General features: G+C 32.8%; 4 protein-coding genes across 7 annotated transcripts; 3 read left to right on the forward strand and 1 right to left on the reverse strand.

The window, feature by feature from the left end:
- Nucleotides 1–2,885: 2,885 nt before the first annotated feature.
- Nucleotides 2,886–6,858, reverse strand: LOC107420137 (histone deacetylase 2). The gene is made up of 13 exons (XM_016029024.4): nucleotides 6,234–6,858; nucleotides 6,111–6,166; nucleotides 5,853–5,970; nucleotides 5,713–5,775; nucleotides 5,311–5,379; nucleotides 5,036–5,202; nucleotides 4,839–4,903; nucleotides 4,707–4,753; nucleotides 4,226–4,270; nucleotides 4,085–4,135; nucleotides 3,760–3,846; nucleotides 3,513–3,600; nucleotides 2,886–3,241 (listed from the first exon to the last, which is right to left on the reverse strand). The coding sequence occupies exons 1-13, from the start codon at nucleotides 6,486–6,488 to the stop codon at nucleotides 3,153–3,155; spliced, it is 1,200 nt and encodes a 399-aa protein (XP_015884510.3). The 5' UTR covers nucleotides 6,489–6,858; the 3' UTR covers nucleotides 2,886–3,152.
- Nucleotides 6,859–9,660: 2,802 nt separating this feature from the next.
- Nucleotides 9,661–12,899, forward strand: LOC107420138 (calcineurin B-like protein 10). Its single transcript, XM_025074442.3, has 9 exons — nucleotides 9,661–10,073; nucleotides 10,255–10,432; nucleotides 10,699–10,781; nucleotides 11,238–11,297; nucleotides 11,687–11,795; nucleotides 11,892–11,944; nucleotides 12,056–12,136; nucleotides 12,221–12,333; nucleotides 12,445–12,899. Exons 1-9 carry the CDS (start codon nucleotides 10,017–10,019, stop codon nucleotides 12,497–12,499), a joined length of 789 nt encoding a protein of 262 aa, XP_024930210.1. The 5' UTR covers nucleotides 9,661–10,016; the 3' UTR covers nucleotides 12,500–12,899.
- A 1,649-nt stretch (nucleotides 12,900–14,548) lies between these two features.
- LOC107420139 (calcineurin B-like protein 10) lies at nucleotides 14,549–18,315 on the forward strand. Of its 4 annotated transcripts, XR_009638875.1 has the most exons (11): nucleotides 14,566–14,933; nucleotides 15,067–15,244; nucleotides 15,494–15,576; nucleotides 16,041–16,100; nucleotides 16,428–16,536; nucleotides 16,633–16,685; nucleotides 16,798–16,878; nucleotides 16,963–17,075; nucleotides 17,187–17,229; nucleotides 17,359–17,452; nucleotides 18,199–18,315. XR_009638875.1 is itself a non-coding variant. In XM_060817013.1 (10 exons), the coding sequence occupies exons 2-10, from the start codon at nucleotides 14,922–14,924 to the stop codon at nucleotides 17,239–17,241; spliced, it is 744 nt and encodes a 247-aa protein (XP_060672996.1). In that variant the 5' UTR covers nucleotides 14,549–14,701; nucleotides 14,781–14,921; the 3' UTR covers nucleotides 17,242–17,511. The 4 variants fall into 4 exon arrangements, 3 of the variants coding, with proteins under 3 accessions (XP_060672996.1, XP_060672997.1, XP_024930211.3); XM_060817013.1 differs by lacking the exon at nucleotides 18,199–18,315 and having other exon boundaries at nucleotides 14,549–14,701; nucleotides 14,781–14,933; nucleotides 17,187–17,511; XM_060817014.1 differs by lacking the exon at nucleotides 18,199–18,315 and having other exon boundaries at nucleotides 17,359–17,511.
- A 7-nt stretch (nucleotides 18,316–18,322) lies between these two features.
- LOC107420100 (uncharacterized) lies at nucleotides 18,323–20,403 on the forward strand. Its single transcript, XM_016028966.4, has 6 exons — nucleotides 18,323–18,477; nucleotides 19,031–19,101; nucleotides 19,184–19,245; nucleotides 19,352–19,864; nucleotides 19,945–20,035; nucleotides 20,118–20,403. The coding sequence occupies exons 1-6, from the start codon at nucleotides 18,336–18,338 to the stop codon at nucleotides 20,202–20,204; spliced, it is 966 nt and encodes a 321-aa protein (XP_015884452.3). The 5' UTR covers nucleotides 18,323–18,335; the 3' UTR covers nucleotides 20,205–20,403.
- The last annotated feature ends 95 nt before the right edge of the window (nucleotides 20,404–20,498 follow it).

Consider the following 20,498-nt stretch of genomic DNA (forward strand, 5'->3'; position numbering starts at 1 on the left):
AACAATATTAATAACAACATTAATACTAATAACGATAATAAATATAATAACAATAATAATTAGAAGAAAAATAACAATAATAATAATATTAACAATAATAATAAACAACAATAATTACAATATTAATAATAGAAATAATAATGACTACATTAATAAAAATAATAACATCAACAATAATAACAATATTAATAACAATCATGATAATAATAACAATAATAACAATATTAAAAATAATATAAATAATCACAATATTAATAATAATATAAATAATGACAACATGATAATAATAATAATAACAATAATAAGAAGAAAAATAATAACCATAATAACAATATTAATAATAATAATAATAACAACATTAATACTAATAACGATAATAAATATAATAACAATAATAATTAGAAAAAAATAACAATAATAATAATATTAATTATAATAATAATAACAATATTAATAATAATATAAATAATAAGAATAATAACAATAATAATTAGAAATTGTTAAATAATAAACACAATTTTAACAATATTTATTATTGAAATGCTTATTTTTGAGGATCTAGAAATTGTGAATTGAGATTTTTTTTCTAACATGAATCTTCCAAAAGTTCTTTCTTTTATGAATATAAATGTTTAATAAAGAAATAAAAGAAGATTAAAAACTAATTACTTCAGTGAAAACTTCGCATGCACTCAATTTCATTTTTCTAAAGCTTTATGTTTATTCTCTTTATGATTTATGCTAAAACAGACGGATTCAAAATATCAGAATATGGCTAAAGTACTATACATGCATTTTTATACTACATTCATTTCCTTACCTCTTCAAAATTATAGTTGTCTCGTGAATGTACTTTTAAAAAAAAACAAAAACGACAGCACCAACTTGCCTATAATAACTTTATTTTATTATTTCTTTCTGCAATTCTCTCATTGTATTATTTGTTTCTGCAATTTTTTGATGATTTTTTCTTTCCGTCACTTTTACTTTTTCAGTCAGAGGCTCAAAGCATGTGAATTCACAGTTGTAGCCTGTAAACTTATTATTTTTTGCATTTCAAATTTTTTTCCTATACTTTCAGTATCCTACTTGATTAATATTTTGAAAAAAAAAAAAATCAAACAATCAATCATTTCAGCACATTCATTCATGTTTTATTTCTTCAATTTTGGCTCTCACCCTCTCATTCAATTTTTTTTTTTAAGCCAATAACAACCAAAAAAAAAAAAAACCCAATTTCCCAATTTCGGCCTCTCTCTTCTCTTCTCTTCTCCTCTCTTCTCTTTGTGAAACCCCCAATCTCTTCCCCCCCTCGGGCCGGCCCTCTCTTTCCCCTCTTCTCTCTTCTCGGCTGGCCATCTCTTCAAACTTCTCCATTCTCGGCCGATCTCTTCTCTCCTCTTTCTCTTCTCTTCTCTTCTCTTCTCCCTGTGTATCCCCCATCTCTTCCCCCTTCAATTCTTCTCTCGGCCGGTTACCACCAACCAAACACACACACAAATCAACACAAACACACATACCCAAGACTCATAACACATGGAGTTAAAAAAAAAAAAAATTTATTTGCCTTGCTAGCAAATTGACAGATGGTTAATGGTATTCAAAAAGGAAAGATCATAAACAAAAAGAGAAAAAATTAGCTAAAGGGTGGTGGAATTGAAGAAGTAGCACCAGGCTTCATAAAGGTCAATTCAATTCATACACGTGGATTTCTGTCCCCAACAATTTGACTTTGACGAGTCTATGTGCCTTTACCTTCTCTCGGCTACCCTCTCCAATTCGAGAACTATACACAAATTACAGTTTTACAAATGGAGGAAAAGGAATCGAGCGAGTGAAAATCAGTCGATTGACTACGTGCGTGAAGGGGAGATATGGGAGTAGCGTCGCTGGAATCGCTGCCTCTAGGTTTTAGATTCAGGCCCACCGACGAAGAGCTCATCAACCACTACCTAAGGCTCGTCATTCCAACGTCTAGGTTATCCCCGAAGTCGACGTCTGCAAATGGGAGCCCTGGGATTTACCCCGTACGTATTTCTCTCTCTCTGCTCTGCTCTTCTAACTTTTTAGTTTTCTTTATTTTTTCTGTATTTTTCTTCTGCTGTTTGGTTAATTGGATTGATTCTTTGTTTGCTGCATCAATTTCCCTTTATTCCCCCCGAACCGAATGAATTCTTCATTCCCAATCATTATTCTCATCTCATTTCATATGTAAATATAATTATCTTCGATTAGTAAAGGTATGGACTAGTCCAGCTGATATATCCCATAAATTTCCACCTTTTTCCGTCGATAATCGGCCGATCTTTCCACCTTATCCACCCAAAATCCGAAATCTTCACCAACAATGGACGATTCCGTCGACTTCCATCGATTTCGGTGATAGATCGACGACACACGTGCAAGAAACTTCTCCCCCCCCCCCCTGTCGGTGTCGGACGGTGTCGACAATGGAAACTGTCACTGACATTTCCACCGTCTCGTCGATTTTTGCTTTCCTGCCTGCAACGTAGATAAAAGGAAATGTCGATATTATAATAGGTAAAAAATCTCCATTAAGCTGAGAGCATTAAAAGTTTGCGGAAACAGCAATACTGATAACTAATAGTGAAACTACATTTCATTGATGCAATTGGTTCATGACAAACCAACAAAGCACCATTCTTGATTTAAATGTGTAAAAAAAAGTTTGGTTCCATGCTTTTTTGCATACAAACATACGTGAGATGGTCAAAAAATATTTGGAAAGCTACTTCTACACCCACTGTACTTCCCTTTTTTTCAAACAAATGTAGATTCTCCACCTCACGTTTTAATTTATTTGCACCTTTTTTATCCTTTTAATATATATTTTTAATTTAACGTGTAAATTAAATGCAAAAAAATTGTACAATTATAATCACAGTTTAATTGACTATTTACATAAAAACGTGGGGATCCGACTTATCTCATTCATCACTACTGCTTTGCTTATGTACTACACAGCGTGTGATGAGCATATATACTGCATTCCGTGACCAAAAAAGGAAAACGATCATGAACTCATACACATCTCATTTTAATTACAACCACACACAAACTAATCCAAAATCCCACGTCATCAAGTTGCAGACCACCTGACGGTATTCCACACATAGAACTTCATGCCACATTCATGGTTTTGTCGTATCTATAAGGCGTTTCTTAGAGAGATTGACTATCGAATCGGCTATAACTCTCGCACTCGACTTCATATAGCCACCTGAGAAAAACACCAGTATTAAAATACATGAAGTATAAGAGAATAATGACATTATTATTATTCTTCAAATTAGATGAAATCAGCAAGTAAAACATGTTTATCAGAATGCCTCCAGGAGGTTGAGGCCAAAAACATGGTCATTCACACTATCCCGTGTTCTACTAGTCTAGTACAAGTAATAAATTATCCTAAAACGTGGAAAGACAAACCCTCATTTGAAGAAAAGCTAGTTTATACTGTGTTGTACTCTAGTGAAATAGAGATTGCGCACCTGATGTAAGCATAACGATGGGAATGTTCCTCTCACGAGCAAAACTGAAAACTTTCTCATCTCTAGTTGTTATCCCATCAGGACTAATCTGCAGAATTATGTTACAAATGCAATATACAAAAGAATTGATGAAGAAAACTGGATATATCTATATATATATATATATATGTTTTCATGGTAATTACACCTTTCATTTAGATACAAATAACGAGCTTAAAATAATATAATAGATCCTAGGACAAGATACCTTCAATCTTCCAAGTGAATCTCCATCTAGAATATCAGTTCCAGCATTGTAGACTATCAACTCAGGATCAAATGTACCTATGGCGACCTAACCATATAGATGTCCAAAAAGTTATTAACTGAGCCGGGTGTACTTCTTATGTAATTTATTGCTTAGTTGATAATGAACAGTTATAACTTGACCTAGTTAATAAACTTTGAAAGCAAATACACAAGGAAAGAGCATATATGGTTCATACAAAATTGACCAACAGTTTTATCATGAAGATAAATTAATATGGATAAAATCATAAAGCTTGTCAAAGACAAAATTAGGAAAAGTGTACCTCAAGTGCTTCCTCTAATTTCTTTAAGTACACATTCGTGGTAGTGCCACTCTGTACAAATTCAGGAGAAGCAAATATCAGTATTGTGCATGAGTACAAAAAATTACAATCTGACCTGGGAGTGAGATAATGATAGCTCACCACTACTTCAACCTTCTGATCAATATATCTTCTTGCCTCATAATCCTATTAAAAATTAGGAAGGGAGAAGAAAAGTGTGATCAGAAGAAATGATTAGATTTTTACCACAATATAACTTCTTGAACAAGGAATTTATATATACATATATAGGCCCATGAGGGGAAAGAAAGAAAGAACATATGATGACACCTACAAATAAATCACAGAAAGCAAGGACAGATAACTTATAAGGAACCCTTTTTCATAAGGCATAACGTCTCCCTCAACCACTTCCTACCACAGGAAAGATTAATTTGACTAAAAAGGGGATGAAAACAAACATTGTTCTCAAGTCTATGACACAATCCAAGCCTGAGAGACTAGATCATCAGTTTAATGGGAGCCAATAGTAAAAGGAACATTGGATCTTAAGCAGCTTCACTGCAGTAATATAAACATTTTTTAAAACCCTTTGGCAAGATTTATAGAGTAGGCAACTTACAAATGGATATATTTCAGGGTTGAACATATCCAGAATATAGACTCGACCTGTCGGAACAGAGAATGAGACAAAAAAATTTTAATTCCAACAGAAAGACAATTAAGCCACCCAAAGGAGGTAAAGTAACCATACTGTCACGGGCAAAATCCATCTCATGGCCATTTCCTTGATGTGCATCCAGATCAATAATCATGACCCTGCAAAATTGGCAGGGAAAAGTACCATAAACTCGTATGTTAAAAGGTAATCTATATTATCATTGAAATTTGAAAAAACTAACTGAAAACTGCAAGGCTGCATGTACTCTTCTACGTTTAAAGATTTAGTACCTCGATATATTTAGTCGAACAAAGGCAAAATGTATGCAAAGAGAAATGTCTGCATAGGCACAAAATCCACCTCCTTTTCCCCCAGAACAATGATGAAATCCTCCACCAACATTGATGGCCCATCCTCGCTCTTTTGCAAGCTTTGCAGCCAAAATAGTTCCTCCCACCTGCATTAAATGTGACAATAAAGGTTCCTTTTACCCTTTCAAGGAGGGTGGAGAAAAATAGCTACAAACTAAAGAAATATAAGATTGAAATATGAATGACGACTTCACCTGGTTACGGAATGGGTAAAGAACTTTTTGCTGAAGAAGACAATTTGGAAATAGTGCCACAGGAGGTACCTATGTAGTACAAGTTCAAATTGGTCAACCATGTAAAGCACATAACCTCCTGTCCCACAAAACCAAATTTACTATCTGATCTACCACCATAAAACCAGTCAACTATCCCTTTTCCCCTTTTCAGCCTATAATTAACTCAAATGATTCACAAGCATAAGAACGCAGAGTTGAACAATGGAAGCAAGTGAAGCTGACATAATGGCCGTAACTAGGAAGATCAATAATAAAATTCTAAGATACACAGAGATAAAAGAGCTGTCTTGCGGAAAAGCGGAAAATACAAATCACCAAAATCTCCAGGCTGTATTTGCAAGAAGAAAATGAAAACTTTACCTCAATAATTTCAGCAACTTTTGTACTGTTCTTTAAACTATTCAAGTATTGTTCAGTATGAACCTGTTCAAAGTTACAAATAAGTATATGCACACACTCCTTATCTGACATTCTTAAAAAAGACGGATTATAGTTTTTACCACAAGGAGATCATTCTTTGAAGCTTCCAAAGGCTCTACGATACATTTTTTGTCCAAAACCCGAGCCGCGATTAGGAACCCACATATCCGACCCCATTTTGAAGAATCAAATGGGTGCCTAAACATTTTGTATCATCAGTGCGAAATCGAGAAAGCAAAAGAACTAAAAAGGAACACTAATCTAATAAAGTGCTAATGTCGAAGAACGACAAAGGAAAAAAGGGAACACTGTAAATTTGTGAATTACTGAATTCTTACAGCTTCTCTACCCCAAGGAAAGAGATATCATAAGTGGGCGAGTAAATCAACGGCACCTGATTGATACAAATTTATCAGCATCATGAAAATTTGTAAAATACCAAGTTTATACATAGGTTTTACCTTGGAGGTGGGAACGTCCAGGTAGAGCTTGCTAGAGAGAATACGGTTGCAACGAAGCGATTCGGCGTCGTTTTTGGATGAAGAAGAAGCGGAAGAGGAGGACATGATTCGATGGCGATTTCTTGAATTGCGGAGAATATGGCGGTACAGAGACTGAGAGACTTGGAAAGTGGCAAAGCTGATGACACAGACAAGGGTCGCTGTATAGAGATTCCGAGTGAAATCGGTCGAACTCGGTATGACTCGGCAGCTCATGGGCCGTGGAACTGTTGGTCAGTGGCTTTTAATATTATTATTTAGATTAGTCGGTGCTCTCTAGCTCGGCACAAAGTTTTCTGGTGCTTTAAACTCGAAGTGAGTCAACTCAGTATGGAACAGACGAGTGGATGAATTATACCAAACGGTACTAAGCGTCCTAGGGACGTTGAGGTGGGGAATTTTATTAATCGAACGTCTCTTTTTTTTTTCTTTTTCTTTTTTTTGGGTGAAAATAATCGGACGGCTCTCAAAAAAAAGAATGATTTTTGGCGCTAACCGTCTTAGAGTTTTGGGACGCGGTAATCAACGAATGGAACTTGAAATCGGAAACGGTTGGAAACGGCATCATGATTCAAATGTGGTTATCATAACTGACGTTGTAAAAAGAATTCAAAACAAGTATATAGTGTTAGTAAATTAAGAAAACTAAAAACAAAGTGTGTATATATATAAATATCTATATGTATATTAAATATATAAAATAATATATAAATAATTATAGTGAGATAAAGAAAAAAAATTAACGGTATTATATTTGTATTATAATTCTAAATAAAATTGATCTTTATATAACGATTAGGACAAGAGTTGAACTCTCTTTTTTTAAGGCAATATTCGCTCTATTACTGTGCTTATAGTTTACAGCAATTGTCTTTCAGAATACAATGAACTCTTTTCTAAATAGTAGTATTTCAAATTTAAAAAACCACGAACAAGACAAAATTTCAATTCTCTCTACTCATATATTTGTTAATAATTTTTCTATATCTTCAACAATAGTCTCATATGGTATTTATAGACTTCACAAGGTCTCATATGATATTTATAGATTTCAAAATAATATTAAAAAAGAACATAATAATTCAGACAAATATATTATTTTAAAAAAAGATATATTGTTTCAAAATAGGATATAATATTTCAAAACAAGATACATTATTTTAAGAAAGTACATTGTTTCAAAAAAAAAAAAAAACATATTGATACAGATAAAACAATGTAAATTACAACTTTCTGTCAAAAATATAATATTTTTAAAATAAGTTTTATTCATTATAAATTTATAGCAAATAGAACGTTACAAGGCTTTGCCATTTTGGAGTATATACTCCGTCGAGTATCGATAGCTAATATCAAAAAGGAAAGAAAAAGTATTGACGAGGTGTCACCAAGGAGACATTGTTGCTCACGACTCATGCGCAGGCATATTGATTCTCGACTGAAAGATGAGAATAAACAAAAAGAGAATGGACTGTTTTGATTTTTAAAATTGTTTTCATATGATAAACAACTTAGAAAAATATATATAATTTTTATAATTTAATAATTATGAATGGTTTCATAATCACTATTTATAATTTTTTAATTACCGCTTTTCATAAATTTGTTGTATATTATTTTTACAAATATAAATATTGATCAAATATGTTGGTGATGTATGTATATTGGCACATTTTCGTTATCACATTTTAAATTTAATAGTTTTTAATTCTCTTGCCGTTTGAATGGTATTGGAAATAAGGAATTATCACTAAAAAATAAAGGCATTGAAATACGGATGCCCCAAAAAATGGAGAAATGGTGCGCTGGCCATCTTTATCCATTTCTGAACCAAATATAGGACGCCGCCCTTTGCGGCCCTGGTCTTTGCACGGCATTTGACACCTCATATAATCTGTCAATATATATATATATATATAAATCATATAAATATTTGTTTTGATAAAGATAAATTCATCAAATGAAAAAATGTTAGGGAGTTCATGGGTGCAGTTGAAAATTTGAATATTGAATGTTAAATCAACATTACGCCCTCATTGTAAGATGTAATTAACAATTCTTTACATTTAATTTGTCATTGCATTGTTCAGTTCGTCGTATCATTTGCTCAAAGATTGTGACCTTTCTTTTAGAATATAAAAGGAAACCTACATTTACTGATTAAGCTGTTGGCAAACCCACAGTATATAGGCCAGTAGTGGTCTAAATTATTGTTACACAAAGCCATTGGCAAACCCACATTAAATAAGCTTTTTGTGGTTTAAATTATCCCTAGACTAAGCTATTGGCAAACCCACATTTTATAGTTTTTTGTGGTCTAAATTATCCCGTACAAAGTAGGATTAAGCAAAGTCATAAGAGGATAATAGAAAATTTTAAATTCTCTAATTGTATATTTATATATTCTTTAAAACAATTGCATTTGTATTATTATAATCATGAGCTTTATAGTTTTATATTCCTATAATTGCTTCAATAATTTATTTGTTTATTATTAAAGGAATGGGAATCATTGACGGAAGCAGAGGCACATTTCTTACGTCAAATAATGTATTTTGTATTTTTTTGATTATGTAAAAAATATTATTTTAAACATCAATCGTGCCATTCATGGAAATGGCGATTAGCGATTCTCAATTTTAAATCAAACGTTTTTGTCCCCCCCCCCCAAAAAAAAAAAAAAAAAGAAAATCTAACAAACATACATGGGATTACTCAAAATAAATATATAAAATTACTAAAGAAACACTAATGGATTATTTGGATAGTAATAAAATTAATATAAATTTAAAATTTTTTAGAAAAATAAAATTTTTTTCTATTTGAATAATTTTTAAAAGAATAAATTTGTAGATTTTAATAAAAAATAAATTTCATAATTTAAAACACTAATAAAAAAAATAGATCCTATAATTTTGTTATTTAATTTTAATATATAAATTTATTTAATTATTTATAAATAATATTTTTATTTATAATTAATCAAATATTATAAAAAAATTTAAAAAAATTTCATTTTCAGAAATTTGAATTCTAAAAATCAATTTACCTTTTTCATTTTACCAAACAACCCCTAACGACCCAAAAGACGTTAGCCAATCATTTCAAATTCTATATTTACAATTATAGCATTTATAAAATAGGGGTGGGTCCAGTACCTTTGTCAGTAGGGATTATTAATCCAAAGTATATAAGCTTTACACGGAACCTTATTTATGGTGCAAATCAACAGATAAACGCAACCACCAAACGCTTCTGTCGCCACATGTCATATTTTGACGGGAGAGAAACACTGTAAATGTTCATCATCACGTGTCAATGTACCGCCATTGTCAGCATCCATCCACAATCCAGGTCAGCTATTTTTTGATTGAAATTCTTGAAATTATTTGGCGAAATAATAAAATTTACATTTGGCCTCATAGAAACACAAGAGAGTACTCATCAGAAAGAAAGAAAGAAAGAAAGAAAGGAATGGCTATCTACGTCTGCCAATGAGATTCGCCATTTGGGTCTACAAGGTTGTGTTTGTGTATGAGCACTGACAGGCAAGAGGTGCTTTTCATGGCCCTAACTTGTCCATGCGCAATCATTACCTAAGTTTTTCTGTTGCCTAAATCATTCATAGAACAGGAAAGGAAGGACGGCGAAGAAATTTCGCGTTTACTAAGCTTTGCGGATGCGACTGCGAAGATGTTTTTAAGGGAGTACAATGTAACTGGATAAGGTTTAAGACTACTGATTATGTATAAAAATAAATTTTGCTCGGATGAGTTCTCTGATACAACAATGGATTTTTCGGTAATTCAATGCAACCATGAAAATCTCTCTGTCCATTTGTATTTTTTACAATTCTATTATAGTTTTATTTTATTTATTTATTTTTGTAATGTTTAAGTTTATGTATGTAAGTTTGTTATAGTATTTTAATGATAAATCTAACTGAATAATGTGATTTGGGGGCTGAATTTGGGCCTAACAGAGATCGAGCTCTTGGACGGTGGGAGAGCGAATCTGCGCGGCGTTTGTACCATTTATAGCCATAATCGAGGCATTGATATTCGCAGTGACCGATTGCTTCAGCCACCGGCCGCGACCCTGGAAAGCACAACGCCGATTCGACTACGCGGATCTCTCGCGCCTCGCCGATGAGTCAAGATGTAATATATATATTTTTTTAATAAATTTGTTTTTTCCTTTTCGGTAATTTTATCTTAATTATTAGCTAATGAGAAAATTGGGCTGCTGAGAAAGACCAACCAAAAATTTAATTTAAAAAAAAAAAAAGTATTTGGAAATTTGCTGCCTTCTCAGGAATAAGAGCAATCTTTAAATTTTTTGGCGTACGGTTTTGCTATTTTAATTATGTGTTCTAAGTGCACAAACGGGATTTAATTACGAGTTTATGTCGATAATGATGATGCAGTTACTGTCAATGAAGTGGAGGCATTGTTTGAACTGTTTAAGAAGTTGAGTAGCTCAATTATTGACGATGGTTCAATTCACAAGGTATGTCAAATAATTTTTTATAGTAGCTTGGGTTACTATTGTTGCTTTGTTAGTTTCGTATACGTTTGATGTTTATGTTTGTTCACTTGCAATAACCCAGAGAACAGAAAATGAATTCATCTATAAGCTGTTCCTGTTTTTCTTGAATACTGACAGTAATTTCCCTGTGCTTGCAAGCTAGTGGATATCAATCAATGAAATAATTGACTTTTGTTTGATTCATATTATATGGTGTTTCGTTAAATGACAAATTTGTAATGTTAAATGGCGTGCATGCTAAACTATGATTGGTGAATCAAAACATGTTCTCTGAGCTTGTAAATGTCTTATCATCGTTTTTATATTTGAAACAATAGAACATTGTATAATAATCAGTTGTTCATAAAAAAATGAAGAATGTTTTATTTTGTTTGACCGTTGTTTGGTTGTAATCGTTTTATGTTTGCCATCTTGTAGGAAGAGCTTCAATTAGCACTGTTCCAAACTCCATATGGCGAGAATCTTTTTCTTGATCGGGTAAATGCACCGAAACTACTTCAATCTTGTGATAGTCTTTTAAAGTTCATGAGATGTAATTGTTTGCATGCTGTGCTACTTTGACCAGTGACTGCATCATGCAAATTGAGCCGATCTTATCTCGTAATTTGGACTTTGAATTGCTGAATAAGTTTGGTGAATTCTGTCACTAGAACATTTTTATTTTGTGGTCGGTTGGACGAATTTGATGTGGAATACCTATGTACTTGCATAGTTACAGAGGCAAATAGAATTTCCAGTTTTCAGAGATCCTTATAATGGTTGTGTTATGTGAGCTTTTCCTTTCTATCCGTAATCTTACACACCTAGCAGTATGTAGGATCTTCGAATTACCTTATGTGTACCAACTATTGTATTTGAACCTGCAGGTTTTTGATCTTTTTGATGAAAGAAGAAATGGTGTTATTGAGTTTGATGAATTTGTACATGCACTCAGTGTCTTCCATCCCTATGCCCCATTAGAAGAAAAAATTGATTGTAAGTGTTCAAGAGGCAGTATTTTATTGCATATTATTAAATGCAGCAAATGGATATTAATCCCATTTGGGTTTTTATTTTTGTTATTTCTTGCAGTTGCATTTAGGCTGTATGATCTGAGACAAACTGGATATATCGAACGAGAAGAAGTGAGAAAATTGTTTTGCAATTATATCAAGTGAATGCTCTGCTTAGAATTACAGTAAAAAAAATTGGCCGCTTGGTAGTCTTTTGGCTAAGTGACTGCTGTTTGATTTCAGGTCAAACAAATGGTAATTGCCATAATGATGGAATCAGACATGAAATTGTCAGACGAACTTCTTGAGGCTATCATTGATAAGGTAAGTGTCTGCCTAAAATTATAATTTTATTTATTCATTGTCCTCAGAATCTATCAACTCATAGGATCTGAGCGTGTTTTGCAGACATTTGCTGATGCTGATTCGGACAAGGATGGTAGAATCAGTAAAGAAGAATGGAAGGCTTTTGCCATTCGGCATCCAAGCCTCTTGAAGAACATGACTCTTCCTTATTTGAAGTAGGTTACTTGTTCCTTTGTTTTTGGAGCTCTGCATCGTAGTCTTTTTTTGTTCCCATTTGTTGCTCGGGGTTTCTTAATGCATTATTAACATTTTCAATGTTTCTCTAGGGATGTCTCCACAATCTTCCCAAGTTTCGTTTTTAACACTGAGGTTGAAGACTGAGAAGAGAATTTGAAAGCATTTTGTTCACCTTCAGTTTTGTTTATGTGTTTTGGCTTCATGATTCAAATGCGGTTATCAAAACTGACGGTGTAAAAAGAATTCAAAAGAAGCCAATAGAACGTTCCAAAGCTCCACCATTTTGGAGTATACACTCGGTGAACTATTGATAGGTAATATCATAAAGGAAAGAAAAAGTATTGACGAGGCATCACTAAGGAGACATTGTTGCTCGTGACTCATGAGCATGAATATTGATTCTCGAATGAAAGATAAAAATAAACAAAAAGAATATGAATTGTTTTCATATGATAAGCAATTTAGAAGAATTTTAAAGGATAATAATGACATTATCATTATTATTACATCGGTATAATTTTTAAAATTTAACAATTACGAATGATTTTATAAGTTTTCTTTATAAATCTTTCATATATCATTTCCATGAAAATAAATATTTATCAAATATGTTGGTGATGTATGTATATTGGCACATTTTCTTTATCAAATTTTAATTTGGGTAGATTTTAATGTTCTGGCCGTTTAGATGGTACTGGAAATGAAATAAAAGCATTGGAATATGGACATCCACCAAAAATGGTGGGCTATTAGCTGGGCGATCTTTATCCATTTCCGAACCAAAGAAATGACTCTGCCCTTCGCGGCCCTGGTCTGTGCACGTTATTTGGTAACGCACCTTTTTTAAGTTTTAAATTGGTAAAATAAATAAGCGGGCACGAAAATATATTTGATAATCGTTTATATAAAAACCGTATAAATATTTGTTTTGATAAAAATAAATTGATCAAATGAAAAATGCGGGGAGTTGATGGTTGCAGTTGAAAATTTGGATATTGAATGGTTAAATCAACATTACGCCCTCGTTGTAAGATGTAAAGACATTTGATTTGTTATTGGATAATTCTTCCCGTCATGTCATTTGCTCAAAATTTGTAATCTTTCTTTTAGAATATAAAAGGAAACATACATTAACTGATTAAGGTATTGATCGGCAAACGTACAGTACATAAGCTTTTGACCGGTATTTTTTGTATTTTTTGTACATAAGCTTTTGATTGGTAAACCAGTCGCACAGTTAGCCAGTCACTTCAAAATCAATAATTACAAACATAGCATTCATAGACTAGACTAAGCAGGTAGTTTTAACATCCTTACTTATGTTCATAAAAGCAACAATTCCAACATAGAAAATAAAGAAGTATGGATTATTTGTAATATAGCATTTATAAAATAAGGGTGGGACCAGTGGCATTATCAGTGGCGACTTTTAATCGAGGTCGATGAGCTTTACACGCAACCTTATTATGGTACAAGATCAACACATAATCGCAAACCTTATCCGTCGCGCATGCCATATTTAGACGGCAGAGAAACATCATAAATTTTGCATCATCACGTGTCAATGCACTACCATTTCAGCAGCCGTCCAAATCAAGTCAGCTATTTTTTTTATATTTTTTTTTGGGTCAGTTTTAACTTCGGTATAAAAGAATTTATACAATTTTATTATAAATTATTATTAAAAAGGTTTATTAATTTAATATATTTATATTAAAAAATACAACATTAAATACTTTAAATATATAATTAAATGTAAATATATTTTATTGATTAAATATTTTTAAATATGAATATTTTATATATATTTAAAAATAGATAACAAAACATATTAAATATATTTATAAATATTTAATCAAATATTTTTAAATATAAATATTTTAAATATATTTAAAAATATAATATTTTTAAATATTTTTATAATTTTTTAATAATTGATCATTTTTATTTGTGCTCATAAAAATAAATGTTTGAATTCCAGGGATTTGAATAAATTAACAAAGTTTGAATACAAGGGTTAGAATAAATTAAGTAAATTTTTTTTATAAAATAAATACATCTTTCTATGATTTAAAAATATTCTAATTGGAAAAAAAATTTTAAAATTTTAATAATTATTTGTTTCGTTCAAATTTGTTGGAAAGAATTTTCATGTAAATACAAAAAAATACTATGCAGGAAAAAAGAAAGAACGGTTCAAAAAAAAAAAAAAAAACAAAAACAAAAACAAAAAAAGTAAAAAAGAATGAAGGAATGGCTATCTACGTACGTCATGGCTATCTACATCTGCTAATGGCATTCACCATCTGGGTGTACAAGGTTGTGTTTGTGTATGAGCACTGACAGGTAAGTGAGCTTTTCATGTCTCTAACTTTTCCTTGCCCAGTCACTACGTAGATTCTTCTGTAAATCATCAATAGAACAGGCAAGAGAGGACGGCGAAGAAATTTCTCGTTTACTAACTGTTTGCGGATGCGACTGCAAAGATGTTTTCAAGGGAGTACAGTGTAATTGGACAGACTATATACAAAATAAATTTCGCTCGGATGAGTTCTCTGGCACAACAATGGACTTTCTGGTAATTCAATGCAACCATGAAAATCTCTCTGTCCATTTGTATTTTTTACTCTTATAGCTATTCTTTTTTGTATGTTTATGTATGTAAGTTTTGTTATGTTATATTAATGATATTGTGAATTTGGGCCTAGCAGAGATCAAACTCTTGGACGGTGGGAGAAAGAATCTGCGCGGCGTTTGTACCATTTATAGCCATAATCGAGGCATTGATATTGGCAGTGACCGATTGCTTCAGCCACCGTCCCCGCCCAAGGAAAGCGGAACGCCGACTCAACTACGCGGATCTCTCTCGCCTCGCCGATGAGTCAAGATGTATCTTCTTTTTAATTTGTTTTTTCCTTTTCGGTAATAATTTTATCTTAATTATTAGCCGACGAGAAAATTCGGCTCCTGAGAAAGACCAATCATAAATAAAAAAAAAACGTATTTGGAAATTTGCTGCCTTCTCTGGAATAAGAGCAATCTTAAATTTTTTGGCGTACTGTTTTGCTAATATAATTATGTGTTCTAAGTGCACAAACGGGATCTAATTGCGAGTTTATGTTGATAATAATGATGCAGTTAGTGTTAATGAAGTGGAGGCATTGTTTGACCTGTTTAAGAAGTTGAGTAGCTTAATTACTGACGATGGTTCAATTCACAAGGTATGTCAAAATAACTTTTGATAACAGCTTTGGGTTACTCTTGTTGCTTTTTTAGTATGCTATACTTTTGGTGTTTATGTTTGTTCACGTGCAATAACCCAGAGAACAGAAAATGAATTCATTTATAAGCTGTTGCTGTTCGTAAATACTGACAGTAATTTCCCTGTGCTTGCAACCGAGTGGATATAAATCAATGAAATAATTGACTTTTGTTTGGTTCATATTATATGATGTTTCATTAAATGATAAATTTGTAATGTTAAATGGTGTGCATGCTAAACTATGATTGGTGAGTCAAAACATGTTCTCTGAGCTTGTAAATGTCTTATCATCGTTTTTATATTTGAAACAATAGAGCGGTGTATAATAATCAGTTGTTAATTAAAAAAAAAAAAAAAGAAGAATGCTTTATTTTGTTTGACCGTTGTTTGGTTATAATCGTTTTAATGTTTGCCATCTTGTAGGAAGAGCTTCGGTTAGCACTGTTCCAAACTCCATATGCCGAGAATATTTTTCTGGATCGGGTAAATGCATCAAAACAACTCCATCATGCAAATTGAACCGATCTTATCTCGTAATTTGGACTTTAAATTGCTGAATAGGTTTGGAGAATTCTGTCACTAGATCATTCTATCTTGTGGTCGGTTGGTCGAATTTGATATGTAATACCTATGTACTTGCATAATTACAGAGGCAAATAGAATATCCAGACTTGTAGACAAGTTTTAGAGATCCTTACGATGGTTGTGTTATCTGAGCTTTTCATATCTATCCAGAATGTTACATACCTAGCAGTATGTAGGATCTTTGAATTACCTTATGTGTACTAACTATTGTATTTGAACCTGTAGGTTTTTGATCTTTTTGATGAAAGAAGAAATGGTGTTATTGAGTTTGACGAATTTGTACATGCACTCAGTGTCTTCCATCCCTATGCCCCATTAGAAGAAAAAATTGATTGTAAGTGTTCAAGAGGCAGTAATTTGTTTCATATTATTGAACGCAGCGAATGGATATTAATCCCATTTGGGTTTTTATTTTTGTTATTTCTTGCAGTTGCATTTAGGCTGTACGATATGAAACAAACAGGATATATCGAACAAGAAGAAGTGAGTAAATTGTTTTGCAAATATACCAAGTGAATGCTCTCCTTAGACTTACAGTCAATAAAATTGGCTGCTTTGGTAGTCTTTTGGCCAAGTGACTGCTGTTTGATTTCAGGTCAAACAAATGGTAATTGCCATAATGACGGAATTAGACATCAAATTATCAGACGAACTTCTTCAGGCTATCATTGATAAGGTAAGTATGTGCCTAAAATTATAATTTTATATATTCGGTGTCCTCAGAATTTATCAACTCATAGGATCTGCGCATGTTTTGCAGACATTTGCTGATGCTGATTTGGACGAGGATGGTAGAATCAGTAAAGAAGAATGGAAGGCTTTTGCCATTCGGCATCCAAGCCTCTTGAAGAACATGACTCTTCCTTATTTGAAGTAGGTTACTTGTTCCTTTGTTTTTGGAGCTCTGCATCGTAGTCTTTTTATGTTCCTATTTGTTGTTCAGGGTTTCCAAATGCATTATTAACATTTTCAATGTTTCTCTAGGGACGTCTCCACTATCTTCCCAAGTTTCGATTTTAACAATGAGGTTGAAGACTGAGAAGAGAATTTGAAAGCATTTTGTTCACATTCAGTTATGTACAGAGCTGCTTTTAAAGTTTTAATTCAGCACAGTTTGTTGGAATTTTACTTTCCGTATGATTTTGACTTGTTACAGATTTAAGTGGCTGGAAACCTGTTGCCGGGATGGCTGCATCATGGTCGCTTAGAGCCAAGTTTGTTTTTGATGTAATTTGGACCCTTGCTAGAAAGTATGTACAATTTAGCTTGAGATTACGATAGATACCAATGCATTTTCGTTTTCTCGTAAGTTTATTTTACTTTTACCTATTACGCATATTTTGTTTTAATTTTCGACACTAAGCTGAAAAAAAAAAAAAAAAAAACAAAAGAAAAGAAAAAAAAAAAATTCCGTTGTTTAACCACTCTTCTTGTCTTATAATTTTGTTTATGTGTTTTGGCTTCGCCCAAATGATATTTAACGGCCTCATAAAACCCACTCTCACCTCAAAGCGCCTTGATTGGGAGTCTTCCAATTTATCTATTTATTTTCATCTAGCTTTTTAGTTCTTTTTTTTTTATTTTTTTATTTTTTTTTTATTAATATGAAAGTAAATACCAAAAAAAATTATTAATATGAAAGTCATTATCACCTATACCTTTTGGAATATGATCCTTGTTTTTCCCATTTCCCTTTCTTAAAAGTGATGGTCTCTGTTTCAAAAAAAAAAAAAATATATATATATATATATATATATTTTAGTAAATTGAAAGCTTAATGCATCATCCATATTCTAGTCATTATTAAAGTTTAAACACAGTTAAAATGATACAACATGAAATGCGACGGGCAAAGATTTTAAAAGCAACAAAAAAAATGGCGGATTTTATTTTCTAAGTTGTGGTTAAAACATCTTTTTCAGTTTTTTCGCATTTTTCTAATTTTTTAATTTTTACATAGATTATGTTTTTATTCCCGAATTTCACTTTTGGGAAGGCATCTGTCCACCTTGACGCGTAGGTACGCGGACGCTGTTCGCACATTTAACCCAGACGCTTTAGCTCACTCTCAACTCTCTCTCTCTCTCTCTCTCTCGCTCAATTTCAAAGGAAATCCATATAACAGATACAGCCATGGCAGACAAACCAAGCCGAGCTTTGGTGTTGTACGGAGATGGGTTGGCCCGTTTCATCGATCCCTCACACACCCATCTCCATTCTCTCGCATCCAAAGCTTCGTGTGGCTTCTTGAGCCTCCCAAATTCTCCTGCCTCAGGTTTTCATCTCTCTCTCTCTCTCTCTCTCTCTCTCTCTCTCTCTTGTATACAATAATTGTTACATAAAAGCCATTTTTGTGTAATTCTACTTTGAAGCTTAAGCTGTAATTTTTATATTCTGCGCTCTTTATCTGAATTGGTAATTATCCTGCAATCTCTCGTTTTTCATTCTGGAATCCCATCAAATCCTTTTCAATTATACAGCAAATAAATAACCAAAAATTCATTTTTTAATCCATCTTTTTGTTTTGACAATTGGGCGCTTTCTTCAATGCTTCTAAATATAGGAGGAAGGTGGTTTTTTTTTTTTTTTTTTTTTTTTTTTTTTTTCCTTCTTAGGCATTCATAGATCTATTGGGTTTGAGGTATTATGTTTATGAATTCTGACTTTGTGCATCATTTACATTTCTCGTGTCTCGTGGAACAGGTTTATGGGTCTTATTTTTATTAGTTTCAATTGATTTTGGGTTTTGGTCAGTGTGAGAAGTTTCAATTAATTTCAATTTCAGTTGGTGGATACAGTTTTGGGATTTACTTGAACTTAGATTGCAGAAAGGGAGGATGAGAGACTTGTGAGGGAGTTTGCAATACTGCTAGATGTATGTGAAGCTTATCTAAATTCGGTGAGTTCCACTTCCTCATTGATTTCCCAAGTAAGCTGCGTAGATTCATATGATAAAATAGTTTTTGTTGCTGGTTTGTCAGGATGCCAATTCCACTAAAGATGAATTTCAGAACAAGTCCATGATTCCAACCATATCAGAAAGGTATTATTCATTTGGTGTTCGTTTGGATTTTTTCGTCATTATGAGCTGTACATGTTATTCTGTGTTTCTACAATTTCAGCTAACATTCTTCTTTAATGAACTTCAGGTTCATGGGAATGAAAGCCGCCATAATCACAAATAATTCGACTTTGAAATCTTTTGGTGTAAAATTCGGTTTCTCCGTGTTACAGTACAATGAGTTGAACAGAATCAATCAGCCCCGCGCTGAACCACTAGAAACTTTTGTGGCATCCGAGTTGCTGAAGTTGCTTGGATTTCATGAAGGGAAGGCACTGGATATGAGCCAGTTTGATTTAGTGTTTGTGCATGTTGGGGCTGGTGAAAAGGTAAATGATGAGAAAGGAGAGACTATTTCCAATGACATGGAGTATTTCAATTCTTTGGTTGGAGGTGTATTGCATGAAGCTCAACCTGGATCTGAAATAAGTTCTCGTCTGCACTTATCTGTTGTGATGAGCTATGGAAGTGTCTTGGAAGATGATAATAATTCCAACTTGTCAGTTTTAATTAACAAGAATGGGAAAAGCTCCAAACTTGCACCACTATTTCCTCGTCAAAGTTATACAATGAAAGGCGAGAATCAACGAAAAGATGTTAGGTGAGTATATACTTATTTGGTTTCTTTTTCTTTTACTAGTCCAAAAATCCTTATTGCTGAAGCTAATTGGTGACAAACAGGCACCATTTCCCTATGTTGATTGCTCAGTGGCAACATGCTGTGACCCGCAAGGATATGGCAGAGGCATTTTCTTTTGAAGATTTCATGCAGGTAGTATTTGAGTTTGTGGGATTTGAAATCATTTCATACTTTTTTAACAAACTGATAGAGATTTGTCCACTTCACTGGGCAGCATGGAGGGAATCTTGTAATACCAGCAGATAGGTTTCTGCACGAGATTGCCTTCAAGCTTTGGAAGGCCCCTAAGTACGGAGCATGAAGATATATATATATATATATATAAAGACAGATTCATAGTTTTTATGCAAACTTCGGACATTAGATTCAATAAGATTAGTGTGTATCTGACCTTCGCCTTGGCACATACACACCCAATCAGGTTGCCAATGCTAATGCCAATTATGGTGATGTTTACAGTTTCTGTTTTATCTAATATTCCTTTACCATTCTGAGTTCAATGGAGTCAATTGATCTCCTTGTCGGAAAAGACATCTTGTCGGCTTAATTCGTAATATCATCCGATGTTTCATTATGTTTCTTCAGTCGTCAAAAG

This window comes from Ziziphus jujuba, chromosome 5 (assembly GCF_031755915.1).
Source record: "Ziziphus jujuba cultivar Dongzao chromosome 5, ASM3175591v1".
NCBI classification, from domain to species: Eukaryota; Viridiplantae; Streptophyta; class Magnoliopsida; order Rosales; family Rhamnaceae; genus Ziziphus; species Ziziphus jujuba.